Raw genomic sequence first — 16,298 nt, forward strand, 5'->3', positions numbered from 1 at the left:
CGGGGTCGATGAAATAAGTACCAGCTGAGCACTGGGGGTCAATGTAATCGACTAGCCTCCCTTTCTCCAAAATTTCAGGCCTTATGCCTTTAGCACAAGGCCTGAAATTATTATTATTATTATTATTATTATTATTATTATTATTATTATTATTATTATTATGTTGCTTTTTTTTCTTCTTTCTTCAAATTTTCTTCCATTTCTCGCCGATTATTATTATTATTACTATTATTATTATTATTATTATTATTATTATTATTATTATTATTTCATTTGCTTGTTAAATACACCCTTGTTGACTTGTTGTTGTTGTTGTTGTTGTTGTTGTTGTTGTTGTTGTTGGTGGTGGTGGTGGTGGTGGTGGTACTTATGTTTGCAGTGGGGAAGTTTTTGTAATGGTAGTAGTGTTAGTGTTGGAGTTATTATTTCTCAAGAGTTCATTGCAAATACAGGTAAAGCTAGCTCATCGTTTTTTCCCTTCATGGCAGAGATGATGCATATTCCTCTCTGAATATACACCAACTCTTCTGGTAAACTGGATCTAACTTTTCCCACTGGATCAACTGAATTCTGTGTGGCAATCCAACAAAATATTTCTCAATTCTAAAATGCAATCACTGCTTACTGTGCATTATGCTGTCTAAAGTAGCTATTTAGAGCCATGTAGATTTGGTCATTGAAAGACAAGTGTCTAGGTCATGGTTCTAATGTAGCATCTGTCACATTATATACATCACTGACTCTTGTCTTGATTGTCAAGCACTATAGCATAATAGATTATGCTTGTTCTCTAATGCCACTACAAATATGTATATAAGTACATATGACAAACTCTCCCATCAAAGATGATGTATGAGTGTTCAGTTCTTGCCAAACAACCTGCACAAGTTATTTGTTTATAATGGCCAAATGTATGTGCTGTACATTAGCTCATTCTCTCGATCAGATCGACATTACCTGTACAGGTGCACAGTGTACTAATCATCAGGTGTTGAAGTGATCACAGAGTAATGCAAGGTGAAGTGTTTTGCTCAAGAATACAGTGCACCACTCAGTCTAAGAATTGAATTTATACAACAGAAGAAACAGAGATAAGATGTATCATTTTACCATCCAAAGGGTTTTTAACCCAATATATTATAACTTCTAAATATACCATTAAAGTTATTTGTTTATATATTTCTTACTTTCTTCTTGGTAAGATCAAAGTGTTTATTTGATGGACACATGTCTTAAGATTACTTTAGTGTAATTGGTTTGCATTCCTGTCATGAGTTCAGAAGATGTTTCAAGTCCTGCATTTGGCCCCCTTTTTTTCCCCTTTTTCTTTCATCTTAGGGATTTTCAAAACAGTTATTTATAGCTGTTTACACTTTGAAATACACTGTTAAAATGATTTATTTACAAGATATATGTCAGCAGTAAAGTTACTGTAAATATCTGTAAAAGAAGTTGATACCCCCACTGAAATAAGTCCCTGACTCAATTTTATTTCCTAGATATAGTTATTTCCCTTTATAAATATAATTTTCTTAGGGAAAGGCAGGAAAATCATAACTTGTACTTCCACTCCTCCCAAAATTCTAAGGTTACATACTTATCTGGAGCAGTCAGGAGGAAACTGCTGCAGCATAATCAAGAGTTGTTAAAGATGTTATAACTACACTTATTTCTTAGTAAGAAAGCAAGATATATATTACTCTTTACTCTTTTACTTGTTTCAGTCATTTGACTGCGGCCATGCTGGAGCACCGCCTTTAGTCGAGCAAATCGACCCCAGGACTTATTCTTTGGAAGCCTAGTACTTATTCTATCGGTCTCTAAGTTATGGGGATGTAAACAAACCAGCATCGGTTGTCAAGTGATGTTGGAAGGGACAAACATGGGCACACAAATACAACACATACATACATATATATATATATATATATATATATATATATATATATATATATACATATATATATATATATATATATATATATATATACATATATACGACGGGCATCTTTCAGTTCCCGTCTACCAAATCCACTCACAAGGCTTTGGTCGGCCCAAGGCTATAGTAGAAGACACTTGCTCAAGGTGCCACACAGTGGGAATGAACCCGGAACCATGTGGTTGGTAAGCAAGCTACTTACCACACAGCCACTCCTGTGCCTATATATATATATATCATCATCATCATCATCATCGTTTAACGTCCGCTTTCCATGCTAGCATGGGTTGGACGATTTGACTGAGGACTAGTGAAACCGGATGGCAACACCAGGCTCCAATCTAATTTGGCAGCGTTTCTACAGCTGGATGCCCTTCCTGACGCCAACCACTCAGAGAGTGTAGTGGGTGCTTTTACGTGTCACCCGCACGAAAACGGCCACGCTCGAAATGGTGTCTTTTATGTGCCACCCGCACAAGAGCCAGTCCAGGGGCACTGGCAACGATCTCGCTCGAAAACCCTACAAGGCCAGTCAGGCGGTACTGGCAACGGTCACGTTCAGGATGGTACATCTTATGTGCCACCCGCACAAGAGCCAGTCCAGGGGCCCTGGCAACGATCTCACTTGGCTTGCCGGGTCTTCTCACGCACAGCACATATATATATAAAGATATATATATATATATATATATATATAATTTACTTATGGAATTTATATATCGATACGGTTGTACATTGGGTAAATATGTTTGAAAGTTGTGGTTTCTTTGGTTTGTTTGTATTCCAAACAACATTAATTTTAGTGCTGTTGACAATATATCCTTGTTTAAGACTCCTATATTCACAACACTGATACAGCTGATGTTCTTAAACAACTGTAAGTCAATAACTGTAGAAAATTATGAGCAAGGTGTGGTTTTCCAAGGGATAATGACAAAGAAGGAAATATTGTGAATATTATGTAACAGGAGCATTGAGTTAGTAGCAAAGAGAGCATTTGATTAAGTATTTTATAGTATGTATGCTTGTTGCTCTAACTTTTTAACTTCAAATTTATCCAGGGTAAACTTTGTCCTTCCTTAAAAAGTACCAGAATTATAGTCAGCTTAATTCAATTGATTTCCTATTTCTTGCTAGTAAAAGTTGGTTTTGTAAAGAGAAAAATCCATATTGTACCATGCTTAAAGGTTTTCTTGTGCACTTATTTATTAACCCTTATCTGTTCTCATCATTAACATCATCTTTATTATTGGTTTACACCCAATTTTTCTGACTGCTAAGGACAAAGTGGATTAGAAAAAATCTGATTCTTATGATCATCAATCCATGCTCAGGGAACAATATGCCAAAACTTTGGTGTGAAATTAAAAAAGAATTTAAAACGTAATAAACTGGGTACATAAAACAATAATCTGGCTACAAATAATCTGTGACATGTCTGTCTAGACTAACAAAGTGAACCATCCATATATAAGGAATAAGAATCTGTACTCTGTTAGACATTGTAGTCCCTTCTGATTAAAATATTGCTCTGAAAGAGGTGGAGTCACCATCAAAATATAAATAGATAGATAGATCGATGGATAGATAGATAGATAGATAGATAAATAGATAGATAGATAGACAGATAGATATGTGTTGTCCCACAACTTGATAACTATTGTTGGTTTGTTTACATCCATGTAATCTTGTGGTTTAGCAAAAGAAACTGATATAATAAGTATCAGGCTTTAAAAAATACATTCTGAGATTGATTTATTCAACTAAACCCACTTCAAGACGGTGCCCCAGCATGGCCACAGCCCAATAACTGAAAGGTGTAAAAGATAAGAATAAAAACTGCTGCCATCACTAAGTGTAACATCATACCATGGACCAAAACTATGTCGAGTTGGGGATTGCATACCTAAATGAAATCTCAAAATCACAGTATTTTAATTGAGTCATCTGGTGGTGTTTCTCATATCTATTGACACCCATCTACAGGCTGAGCATGTTTATTGAGAGTAGCAACTGTTTGATAGTATACACAGCTGTTGTCATTTTTATAATAGGCATAGGTTGGCAAACCACCCAATATAGTCTGCTTTTAGCAAGATTGAAGTCCTTTTTTTTCATGTTCGATGTCAACATGTGACAAAATCTCTTTTTCTGGAACTGTGATTGATTCTTCCAACAAGGCATGTGTCAAAAGAGAATCTTTAACGTGATTAAAGATTCTTTTAAAAGAAAAAGGTGGGATGGTAACGGTTGGAGAGCTTTTGGTGGAATTCGAAAAAATTTTGATTCCTTAAAATAGGGAAAGTGGCATGTTTAAGCCTGGATAGTTATAGTCATATTAAAATCTCTTGCACATGTTCATAAGCCATATTTTTGGTGCTTACAGGAAAAGTACAAGGAATTGGACCGGTTCTGAAAAATTTCTGTTTCGGACTGTTAAGTACAATTTACTCCTACAGTTCTCCACCACAAAAGCCCGTGGCTACAACAACAGAAACTCCTAGGAACAGCTGAAAGCATGATGCCAATAATGATGATGATGATGGTGATGATGACGATGATGGCAGTGATGATATTTTTTTTATTTGTCTCTAAAATTATTATTACAGTTGCTATTTCGTTACCTACAAGCATATTGCCCAGAGTAGGCATACTCGCTCAAACCATGTTCGTCACTCCCACCCAATAATCAAATGAATTTACTGGACACAGCATGTTCTTCTCTGCACTCGTTTCCCCTCTCCAACCAACACCTCCTACTCTACCATCATTTTCTTCTCCGTCTACACTTTCCTTTCCAAGTGAAAATTGAAAAATCAATGGGGGGTTTGGCCAATATGAAAATCTTTATTCAGCCTTTTCAGTAGCTTCTGCTTCACACCTTCTTGCACCATAACCACCAAACAATTTTAGGGGAGGATAATAATCGATAACATTGTCCGCAGTATTTGACTTGGACTTTACTTTATTTACTCCAAAGGGATGAAGGGCACATCGCCCTCAGTAATAGTTGAACTGAGATAATTGGTTCTGATTTAGGCACATGGCTAGTAATTTTGAAGGATGGGGTTAGTCTATTACATTGAGCCCAATATCATCTAACTTGTATCTTTTTTTCGACCATCAGAGGGATGGAAGACAAAAACTTAGTGGTATGAATTATAATTTAGGCACAAGATCAGAACTTCTGAGCATCGTGAGCTAGTTGATGAAAGGATAAGTTGACCTTTGTGTTTCAAACTCAAAAGGTAAAAAGCCAGAAAAAAAAAACCCCGCAAGGTATTTCGTATAACGCTCTTTACGATTTTACCAATCCATAAGAATTACTAACTTGGGTATAAGACCTAAATTTTAGTAGTAGAATTCAGTTAATGAAATCAACTTCAGTACTAGAATGGTATATATTTAATCAAACCCAGAAAGATGCAAAGCAAAATAGGTCGCAGTGGAATTTGAACTCAGAACATAAGCAGTACTTTAATAATGGGAAATGAATAAAGTGTGTGACTTACTGGTTGACGTCTTCTGAGCAAAATGTGCTTTTTCAATAGCGTAAAGAATTGGTGCAATGATTTCATAACGTGCACATAGAGAAACTGTTTCTACTCTCCACAAATCTGGAATATAAAAGAATAAAAATACAGGTCACTATTAGTGACGACAACAATTACGCAGAGAAAGTTATGGTTGTTGTTGCTGATCATATTGATGATGATAATGGTGATGGTTGTGGTGACAATGATAGCAAGATTGATAGCAATAAAACCCAAGAATCACACACTATATACACAACATCTGTAGTTCAGGCGTCAACAGGCGTCAACCCGCTAGGTACAAGGTTCTTTCAAATGTATGTATGTATGTATGTATGTATGTATGTATGTATGTATGTGTATGTATGTATGTATGTACATATACATATGCATACGTACATATATATATATATATATATATATATATATATATATATATATATATATATATATATATATATATATATGATAAAATAGTTAAGGTCTGCCCTGTTGATAATTTTTAACCGGTCGATGTTGATGAAAATACTGTTGAAACCAGATTTTGATGCAATTTTTAAGAAGACTAAGAGAAAAAGATGTTTTATATGACACATTCTACCAGTGTTCCAAGTTTCAAAGTGTTTCGTTAATGAAAAATGTGGCCCCCGTTTTAAAAAAGATCCAGGATATTTCCTAGTGCCACGATTTCTTTTTTTTTTTGTAAAGTGGGATAATGATATAGTCTGAGCTTCACTACAGATGGATCATTAAAAATTCTGCATTATACCTGAAATCAAACTTCATTGGTTCACTCATACTCACAAGATTCCTGGAACTTATATGTTTTACAAATGCTATTTCTCTTTTCATTCATGAATTTATAAATAAATCTTCATTAACATTATTTCATAACGTAAACGATTTCTAAAAGGTTATTGAACACTCGAACACATTTTATGATAAGCAGAATCATGTCTATGATGTGATATTATTCTGGTGCTCTTGGCATGCGTGTGTTCGTGTTTTACACCCATAACCAAAGCACAGAATCGAAGACATAATCGAAATCGATAACTCGCAGAAACAATTTAATGAAAATCTATTTAGGCACGAAAGTAGGAATAAGAAACTATATAAAACGTGGAATTTCTACATTTTAAATTAATCATTCTAAGAATTCAGATTATAGATTAATATTTCAAGAGTTACTTGTAAATTCAAGAATTACTTTTAAGTCATTTTTTTTTGTTATTGGAAAGATTTTAAGATTTTAAAAATTATTTTATGGGTTACTAAGCTTGATAGGAAGTAGAGTCGGTACAGCATCGGATAAGATAACTTGCGAAATTTTGGGGCTCTTATGCAGTGCAAAGTGTTGTTTTCTTTCATTCTTTTGGTGTCAATAAAATAATTATCTGTTACTAGGGTCAATCGTGGCACTAGGAAATATCCTTCCCTCAAATTTGGGATCTTTTTTAAAACGGGGGCCACATTTTTCATTAACGAAACACTTTGAAACTTGGAACACTGGTAGAATGTGTCATATAAAACATCTTTTTCTCTTAGTCTTCTTTTAAAAAAAAGAAATCCATAAGTTATTCCATGTTAAAGTTGTCGTATTTCTGTAATTTCAACCAATCACTGACGTCCATTCAGCCGATATACATTAAGTGCCGACTACATAAACAAACGATTCTGAAACAATTAACCCTAATCCTAACCCTAGGGTTAGGGTTAGGGTTAGGGTTAAAGCAAATTTAAAATGAAAAAAGCAAATAAAACGAAGGTATGGAGATTAAATACGCTTTACATCGCTTAATCAGCCAAAGGAGTAAATGTAAACAACTGAATACTTGTCAGTGATTGGTTGAAATTATCGAAATAAGACAATTTTTTACATGAAATAAATTCGAATACAAAAATATTTTTCTGTTCTATAACACAAAATAGATAAGTATACGAAGTTTGAAAGTCTTTCCGTACCAAAAACACTACGTAAAACATTAATGAAAAATGTGGCCCCTGTTTTAAAATAGATCCCAAATTTGTAACCATGTACCCATCATAAAAAAAAACGTTTTTAAAAGTTAATCAGAACTAAATAATTTAAATGTTTTCTATTTTTTTTAGACTGGTCTATTATAAAACACAAATAGACACAAAGAGAAAAAAAACAAACAATATCAAAGAATATGTGGTTTAATTGCATCAAAATCTGGTTTCAACGGTATTTTCATCAACATCGACCGGTTAAAAATTATCAACAGGGCAGATCTTAACTATTTTATCATATATATATATATATATATATATATATATATGTACGTATGCATATGTATATGTACATACATACATACATACATACATACATACACATACATACATACATACATACACATACATACATACATACATACATATATGCACACACACACACACACACACGCACACACACACACACACACACACACACACACACACACACACACACACACACACACACACACACACACCTGTCATTTGTGAAGCACAACTGCCTGTTAGTGCTGCTGCTACATAAATCTGAAGATTGCTCAAAGCATAAAAGTACTTGTTTTACTTCTGCTTCTGTAAGATGTAAAATTGCAAAATCATAAGACGTACAAAAATAAAATGTGAAGATAAGACTATTGGAATTTGATTGACTAATATATTTATCTATACACAATTGTACAAACTTTGAGTCTATCTATCTATTTATCTATCTACACACCCATCTACACACACACACACACACACGCACGCACACACACACACACACACACACACACACACACACACACACACACACACACACACACATATACCCATACACGCGCGCGCGGGCAGACGTTGAATTGTTTCGAAAGAAAGAGAAATTCGCAATACATGTGAAACGAATTTTCTGTTCGCTGATAGGCCGTTACTTTTCTACCTCATTCATTGATTGGTTATTGTTAGACTATTATTTATTTTTTGAGGGTGTGTATTTGCTTACTCATTCTAGATTTATTACACAAAAAGAGAATTTTTTTTATAAGTGTTATTTTCATTGTATTGCGTTTGTAAAGGATGTATGCATGTGACTAAGTTTGATTGTTAAACTAACTAAGAATGTACATGGTCACCATAAATGTTTCAATCTACCAGAACGAATTAAGAATGAATATATATACATTACTGTTTGGATCCTTTTTAATTTTTAAAGATGACTCTGCTGTAAAAGATTTGTTAAGACCGAATGACGTTGGTGTGGCTATTTTAATGGGTACAATTATTTAGGGAGTGTTTGCGCGCATATGTATGTTTGTGTTCGTAATCATATGTTCACTGATGTGTGAATATCAAACTGATTGGTATGGTTAAAATATTTGGGAGTGCATGTATTGCGATATGTAGAATTTTATTATTGAATGAAGAGCATGTGTAGTTCGAATTGTAGGTTTTCAGGTGTATCAGTGACTTGTGGACAAGGCGGATTTTGGGGGGAATTTATGCGTGTACACATATGGATATAATAAATATTGCTTATATAAGGGAAACATGTGCCGTTTGAAGTGTAAGTTTTCAGGAGTGTACGTGCGAGTGTGTATATAGATATGTGTACGTATGTATGTGTATGTTGTAGCCTAGATAAAAATTCATTTTCCTTAGACTATACACATACATATGTGCACACACACATGCACGCACACAGACTCTCACACACAAACGAAGAAAATGAGGACGAAATGTACAGCTCATTTGTAATGTTTAGCCTTATCTCCTGCAGCCTAGGGACATAGACATATACAAAACAAGAGAAAAACTCAATTATGGCCTATATAATTCACATAAATTAAACATTATTTAAATTAACTCCACCTTTTGAGATTGTATCACCATCACCGAATAGCAATTGAGGCCATTTCCTTAGGAGGAACTCTGACACTCGAGACACCAAAGTGAGAGGTGAGGGTCATCTCAAAAGATTTAATGTGAAAACAAATCTTAAACTCTCAGTAAAGTGTTTTCTACAAAGTTAATGATATAACACGAGACGTGGAAGTCGTAGTTTTTTTCTTCTTAGTAGAAAAGTATGGACAAAGTAAACAGTTGTTGATGTGTGACTTTGAAAGTATAATTCAACATGACTAAACTCAAGCTGTCTGTACATGACCATCAGTAAACCTTCGTAATTACCTTATTACTGTGAGTCAGAATGATCAGATAATAATGCAATTGATAATCATAATCAGGTAGTAAAATAAGATATTCTAGTAGATATCTTTATTTAACTAAGAAATTTTTAATCAAAAAAATTTCTACCTAATTAAAGATTTCTAGCTCTTATCAAAATCTGGGGATTCTTGATTCGAAGTTTAATCTCGCTAAATCTATAAGTCGGATTTAAAAATCGTTTTGATATGTTTGAGCTAAAATATCTGCTGATGCTACTGAAGCTGGAACTATGGACAGTATTCTCAAATTAACATAAACATTTGAAAATATCTCAGAAAATTTTGTTATTTTGTAAATTCAGCAATTTTCAAAGTTCGTTTTTTCTAAAATTCGATTCAAGTAAATGTAGAATTTTCGTTGAAAAATCTTCAAGATGAGTAAGATATTAATGACTATTTTTTTTTTTTTTTGTAATAGCTCATTTTCTGCCAACAGCGCCACTAATAACATTATGAATCGAAATACAGAACGCAGATTTTCTGAAGTAGGATTCTTCAAACAAATCACACATGCTAGTAATTTCCCGTAAGATGGTATCAAGTATTGTTTCATGATGCCCAAGGAAGAGTTTCATCTCAATCTTCCATCTCTAGATCTGACAATTTTGATTCCAAATACTTTTCCATTTGTTTCATAACTTCATCAAAACTTTATGGAAAATTTCACTCGCAAGCGCCATCCACGTCCAGCGAGGCATCTCTGGCTTGAATGATCTAATTGCGAATACCTGCTGGAGTTAATAACCAACTCCAAACAACCGATATCAACATACGAATTTAAAATTTTAGGAATGATAATACTCTAATGGTATCAGTTAATACTCTAATGGGGTGTAAGGGATTCTGAATAGAAGTAGTGCTTTTGGGGTGTGGCGGCTGCACCTTGTCAGGGATGGTCAGGTAGACGGGCATCACTGGTCCTCATTCAATTCTTAACCTCTCATTAGATAATTCCGAACGCCACATTCCGGTATCCTACTTCAGCTGGTGGGCTAAAGCAAGTGAGGGGATGGTGTTAACACTGCCCTAGTAGGCGAAAGATTCCGGGTTAGGCTTCCAGAGTAGTCACCAGCTAGCACAGAGGAACCTGCTCAGGTCAGCTGCTTAATGTTTAGGGCCAAGGTGTGTCTCAGGTCGAGGTATACAGTTGTGGCTAACAGCTTGGAGAGGAGTGGGCGCTGCTATGCTAACTTTCCCATGATACATTCATGATGATGACAACTAGCAAAAGAAAACACATCAGATCGGTCGTCGCCCGGGTGGGTTAACCTTTAAAAGTAGACAGGCTTCAGTTCCGCCGAATTACAGAGGGTAGCAGAAGACCGAGAGAAGTGGTAAAATCTGGCTGTGATGTCATCAACGAATGCTCCTACGACCACATGGTCAAAGGATAGGAAGGAAGGAAGAAAATAAGGACAGAAGAAAGAAGGGAAGGAAGGAGGGAAGGAAGGAAGAAGGAAAGAAGGTGGGAAGGACGGAAGGAATACTTCAATCATTTAATTCCTCGTCCTTGGCTGTTAAGCTGTAAAAAATGATGCAATGCCAACTGAATAGAGATTATTTGGGTAGTTTAAAGTTGTCAACTGAATCCTTATTCAAAGACAGAGCAGTAACTTTCTAAGGCATACACTTTTTTCAACGTGACTTAACCTTTTCATGTACACTCCCTTCACTTTAACCTTGATATTATATTAGCGTTTTCCTGTGTTAAACTGTGTTTAAAACAGTTGTTCTCAACCAGGGTGCATATAAGAGTTGGTGGGGTGGGGGTCCACGCAAGCAAAATTGCAAATTGGGGATCTACAATAGTATTTTAAAAGTTCATATAAAGTTTTGATTTAAATGTCTCTATTGCAAGAGACAGACAGGCTTCTTTCTGTAATGCTTTACACAGTTCAGCCTACGCATATTAATATGTGAATAACAAAATAGAAATTTTGAAAGAAGTATCTATAAAACTAGTTTTTAAATATCGAATGGCTATGGAGCTCTACCAAAAGAGAATAGTAATCAAAGGAGTCCATAAAAAAACTGTTGAGAAACCCAGCTTTAAGAGATATCTTATGATCAGAGTGGGTTTATGCATGTTTGTATAATTTAATCACGTTCACGCTGCATTGTTATTCTTGCACATAACTAAGGCGGCAGGCTGGCAGAATCGCTAGCGTGGTGGACAGAATGCTTAGTAGCATTTCTTCTAGTTCCTTACGTTCAGAGCTCAATTTCCGCCGAGGTCCACTTTGCCTTACATCCTTATGAAGTCGATAAAATTATGTACCAGTCAAGTACTGGGGTCGTTGTAAGCGATTTGCCCTTCTACTCGAAGTTGCTGGTTTTATGTCAAAATTAGAAAGAATCCTTGTGCATAAATCACATGAACTGACTTTGTTATAGGTATTACCCTTTTCCTTTATAAGGAGCTGTTAATGAGAATATATAAATGTTTACACTAAGGTGATGCTGCTTTTACTATAACCAGAGAACTAATGTTTTTTTTTTTTTTTTATCTAAGCACAGAATTCACTAAACATCAATGCGAAAGGTAATATCTCTAATAAAATAAATACAATAAAGCCAACAAAAGTCTCATTTTATCTTATTTTCAACTCAGATTTCAAATAAATGACATTTTCAGATATGAGTTGGATGTGGTCCCAGATGACATTAAAAACAAAAAGAAAAAACTCTTTTCGGTGGACTTTTGGGTCCCGGTTTCGGAACAACTTGGTGATTCCACTTGCTTGACTGCAACCACTGTTGCTAAGTAACTGTCGCTAAGTTACGGGGACGAAAACACACCAGCATCGGTTGTCAAGCGTTGTTGGGGGTGGGGGGAGGCAAACACAGACACACAAACACACACACATATATATACATAAACATATATGCGACGGGCTTCTTTCGGTTTCCGTCTACCAAATCCACTCAAAAGGCTTTGGTCGGCTCGAGGCTATAGTAGAAGACACTTTGCCCAAGGTGCCACGCAGTGGGACTGAACTCGGAACCATGTGGTTGGTAAGCAAGCTACTTACCATACAGCCACATATATATATATATATATATATATATATATATATATATATATATATATATATATATATATATATATATATATATATATATATATATATATATATATATATATATATATATATATATATATATATATATATATATATATATATATATATATATATATATATATATATATATATATATATATATATATATATATATATATATATATATATATATATATATATATATATATATATATATATATATATATATATATATATATATATATATATATATATATATATATATATATATATATATATATATATATATATATATATATATATATATATATATATATATATATATATATATATATCTGTGAAGATAGTGTAAAGCACATGGTTTTTGTATGCCTTCTTAATCTAGTGAAATTGATAAGTCGATGTTCAATTCGACCTTCTGTAGATCGGCGCGACTAAAATAAAAAATCACGCTGTAAAAAAAGAAACTGGAGATAGAGAGATATAGAAAAAAAGTAGTTGGACATGGTCTATTGATATGCAGTTTGCTAGATTGCAAAAGCAGTGTCTGTTATAGAAAAGGTAAAAAAAGAAAATAAGTAAAACAAAGCAGAATGCTGGTCGAGGCGTTATTGGTGAGTGAAGTTTTGTGAGTCCAGTGTTGGTCAGTCTTAACAGATCAATTCTTTATGATAATACCCGAATATGTGTCATGCAAATGACTTGTCGAAAATTGAATTCACTTAATTTACTCCCTAGATTTCTCTCTTAGACTTTTGTTTTAAACATTAAACTTCCTTCGAAAGCAGGCGTTCGAACAATCAAGCAACAGTTTGGAGCGTCTTTGAAGAATTCAGCAAATTTCAAGAACTTCAGAATTCTATTCGATCGGAATAAATAGATTTATTTATTGGTAAAGATATGTAGATTTTGAAGGTTATTATTTCAAATTGAGGGATATTGCTTAAAAGTTAATTAAAACCCAGTTATACACACACAGGTGTGTGTGTTTGTGTGTGTGTAAGTAAAGAAAATCGCTAAAATCGAAAATACAAGTAACTAAACAAATTGAGTGAAAACAGCTGTTAAAATACAGAAACCTACAAGACAAAACTGAATTACTAGAGGCTGACATTAAGAACAATAATTGTCAACTTTTCCACTCAGTCAAAAGAATGAGGAATAGAAAACATAGAGTACATTCAAAAATAATTATTGTAACATACAGACAAATATAGTTGGGATATTTCAATATTGGGAAAATTTATTTCAGAAAACATTGAATTTCCATATAACTCAGAAGCAACATCAGAATTTCTGTTTGGCCCACGTGGTCTGGATATTCATGCAGAAATAACGAAAGAAGAATTTAAAAAGGTAACGAAATACTAAAAGATTAAACCTGTATGCTGGTAACACCACTATACAAGTAGAATGATAAGCAAAAATTCGAAAAACAATAGTTATTTCTCTCTTATTAATATCAGGAAAAGTGTTTGATAGAATCTTCTTTGTAAGAATGAAAAGTAAAACCAAAGGGGTTGTAAAATATTTCATTTCGCGTTGCTCCAGTTCACTCAACTGTAAACGAGTGCCAGCAATAGCTGGGAAGTTACCTTGGGGTGGATGGTGCACCGTTCAGGAAGAGTATTGCCCTAGGGCTCATGACACAAGTGTGTCGTGAGCATGACGGATTGGTCTGAAATATGCTGAGGCTTTGAAACAAAGCTGCCAGCTCTGCTCCGTCCTTTTTCAACATCTTCCTGAAATTCGTCATGAATGAAACGAATATCTTGGACACAAGTTTGGTACTCACTAACGCTTTCTCCATACAAATTAGATATGCAACAATATAACTCTATTATCTACGATCCTGTCATCTAGCAAGGAAATATACCATGTTGGATAGTTCTGAAGTGAAACACATTACAGCGTTTATGTTTTCCTGTAGCGTAGCATGAAATGGTACAGAAGAGAGAGAGGACGGGTGTCTCTAGCATGTACAGAAGACTTACAAGTATATCAGCCCGCAACTAAAATGTCAAGCTGTACAATACCCTTATTCTCCACATCTCTATCTACGTCCCAGAAACACGGACCCTAACATATGAAGTTACTCCCAGACTAGAAGTTTTTGAAAATTGGTGTTTCCGGTTCACATTAGGGTTATTATTATTCTATAGACGTAGGATTACTGTCATAAGAAAATCTCTTTATTTGATATACACCAATATCGAAGTCATAAGAATGAAGAGACTAAAATAGTTTGACTGGAAGGCTACTTAGTAACTAGAAAAAGTAAGGTTTTCTGCTAAGACTAAACCCCAGACCACATGAAAGGTCGTTTAAGAAGTGGGCCTCTCAAATACTTGAAGACACAGGATTTCCACTCGAAAAAGCGGAAGTCAGAGCATACGACCAAGGGAGGTGTGGTGATCCAGTTGACAGGAGAGAGAGAGAGAGAGAGATGGTTTAACCAGAGCCGAGCAACTAAGAGCACACACACACACACACACACACACATACACACACACACACACACACACACACACACGCACACACACACACACACACACACACACACACACACACACACACAATATATATATATAAATATGTGTTATATAAATATGTGTGTGTGTGTATGCAAGCGAGTGTGTGAGTGTCGATGTATGTGTGTGTGTATGCATGTATGAGGTGTATATGTGTCTAGTGTATGTATATGTTTATACTTTGTACTCACCCTAACAGGTTTTCTTTTCTAAGGTTATTCAACAAGTAAATCAAAGAGAAGGTAGTCTGTACAATCCGATAGGTGTAAATAATCTGTTTAACTGAATTAATATGCGACTGGAGTTGAGGTCAGAATGAATAACAACATTAATTGTCCAATCCTATCTCAGCAATGATTTGACGTAAGACTCGTATTAATATCTTTTCTTTTTTTTTTTTAAGAGTCGATCTAAGGAGCGGAGGAAGTAGAAGGAAATTGAAAGGAAAATTTATAAGTAGAGCACTGACAAATAAATAGAATGTAAAAATACGAAATTTTCTACTGTGAGACTGCACCTAGATCATGACGCCTTCCAAATGAGAAAGCAATACGAAGAGAACTGAATCGAATGTATAATTGATTGTGTAAGAAAAAAATGAATGATTTGCATTTGGGAATTTTCTATTAAGTTTTGTTTTTTTCCAGTTGCGATCTTTTCGCATATCTTCGAATTGTGGTCTGTGAAAAGGAAGAAAGAAACTCTCTCCTACGCTGGGAAAAAAGCAATGATTTCTTCCAAAGATATGAATAAACTTTTAAACAAGAATTCAGCACAGATAATCCATTCCTAAAGAAAAGAACTATAAATAATAAACAAAAACTGAACAACGCACAAACCACCACCAATTTCAACCACTTAATCAACAACAACCCTCCTCATTACCCTCCATACACCATAAATAGAAATCACTTACAACCACCACTTTTGAACCACCCAAAACTAAACAGGGAACAAGCTTACAGACAACGCATTTATGAAATAGATTGCACCAAACCTAAAGATCACCCATA

At 34.5% G+C, this 16,298-nt stretch overlaps 1 protein-coding gene across 3 annotated transcripts in view; it reads right to left on the minus strand.

The window, feature by feature from the left end:
* LOC106873159 (uncharacterized) overlaps positions 1-16,298 on the minus strand; it is a 329,246-nt gene that overhangs the window by 244,296 nt on the left and 68,652 nt on the right. For 2 of the 3 annotated variants that reach the window (XM_089354161.1, XM_089354165.1), the window contains exon 2: positions 5,452-5,556. In XM_089354161.1, coding sequence (XP_089210287.1) covers positions 5,452-5,517 — 66 coding nt within the window. In that variant the 5' untranslated portion in view covers positions 5,518-5,556. Of the gene's footprint in view, positions 1-5,451; positions 5,557-15,476; positions 15,570-16,298 lie in introns of those variants that run through there. The other variant, XM_089354155.1, reaches the window with a different exon arrangement.

Source organism: Octopus bimaculoides, chromosome 1 (genome assembly GCF_046866305.1).
Source record: "Octopus bimaculoides isolate indiv1 chromosome 1, ASM4686630v1, whole genome shotgun sequence".
In the NCBI taxonomy this organism is placed as follows: domain Eukaryota; kingdom Metazoa; phylum Mollusca; class Cephalopoda; order Octopoda; family Octopodidae; genus Octopus; species Octopus bimaculoides.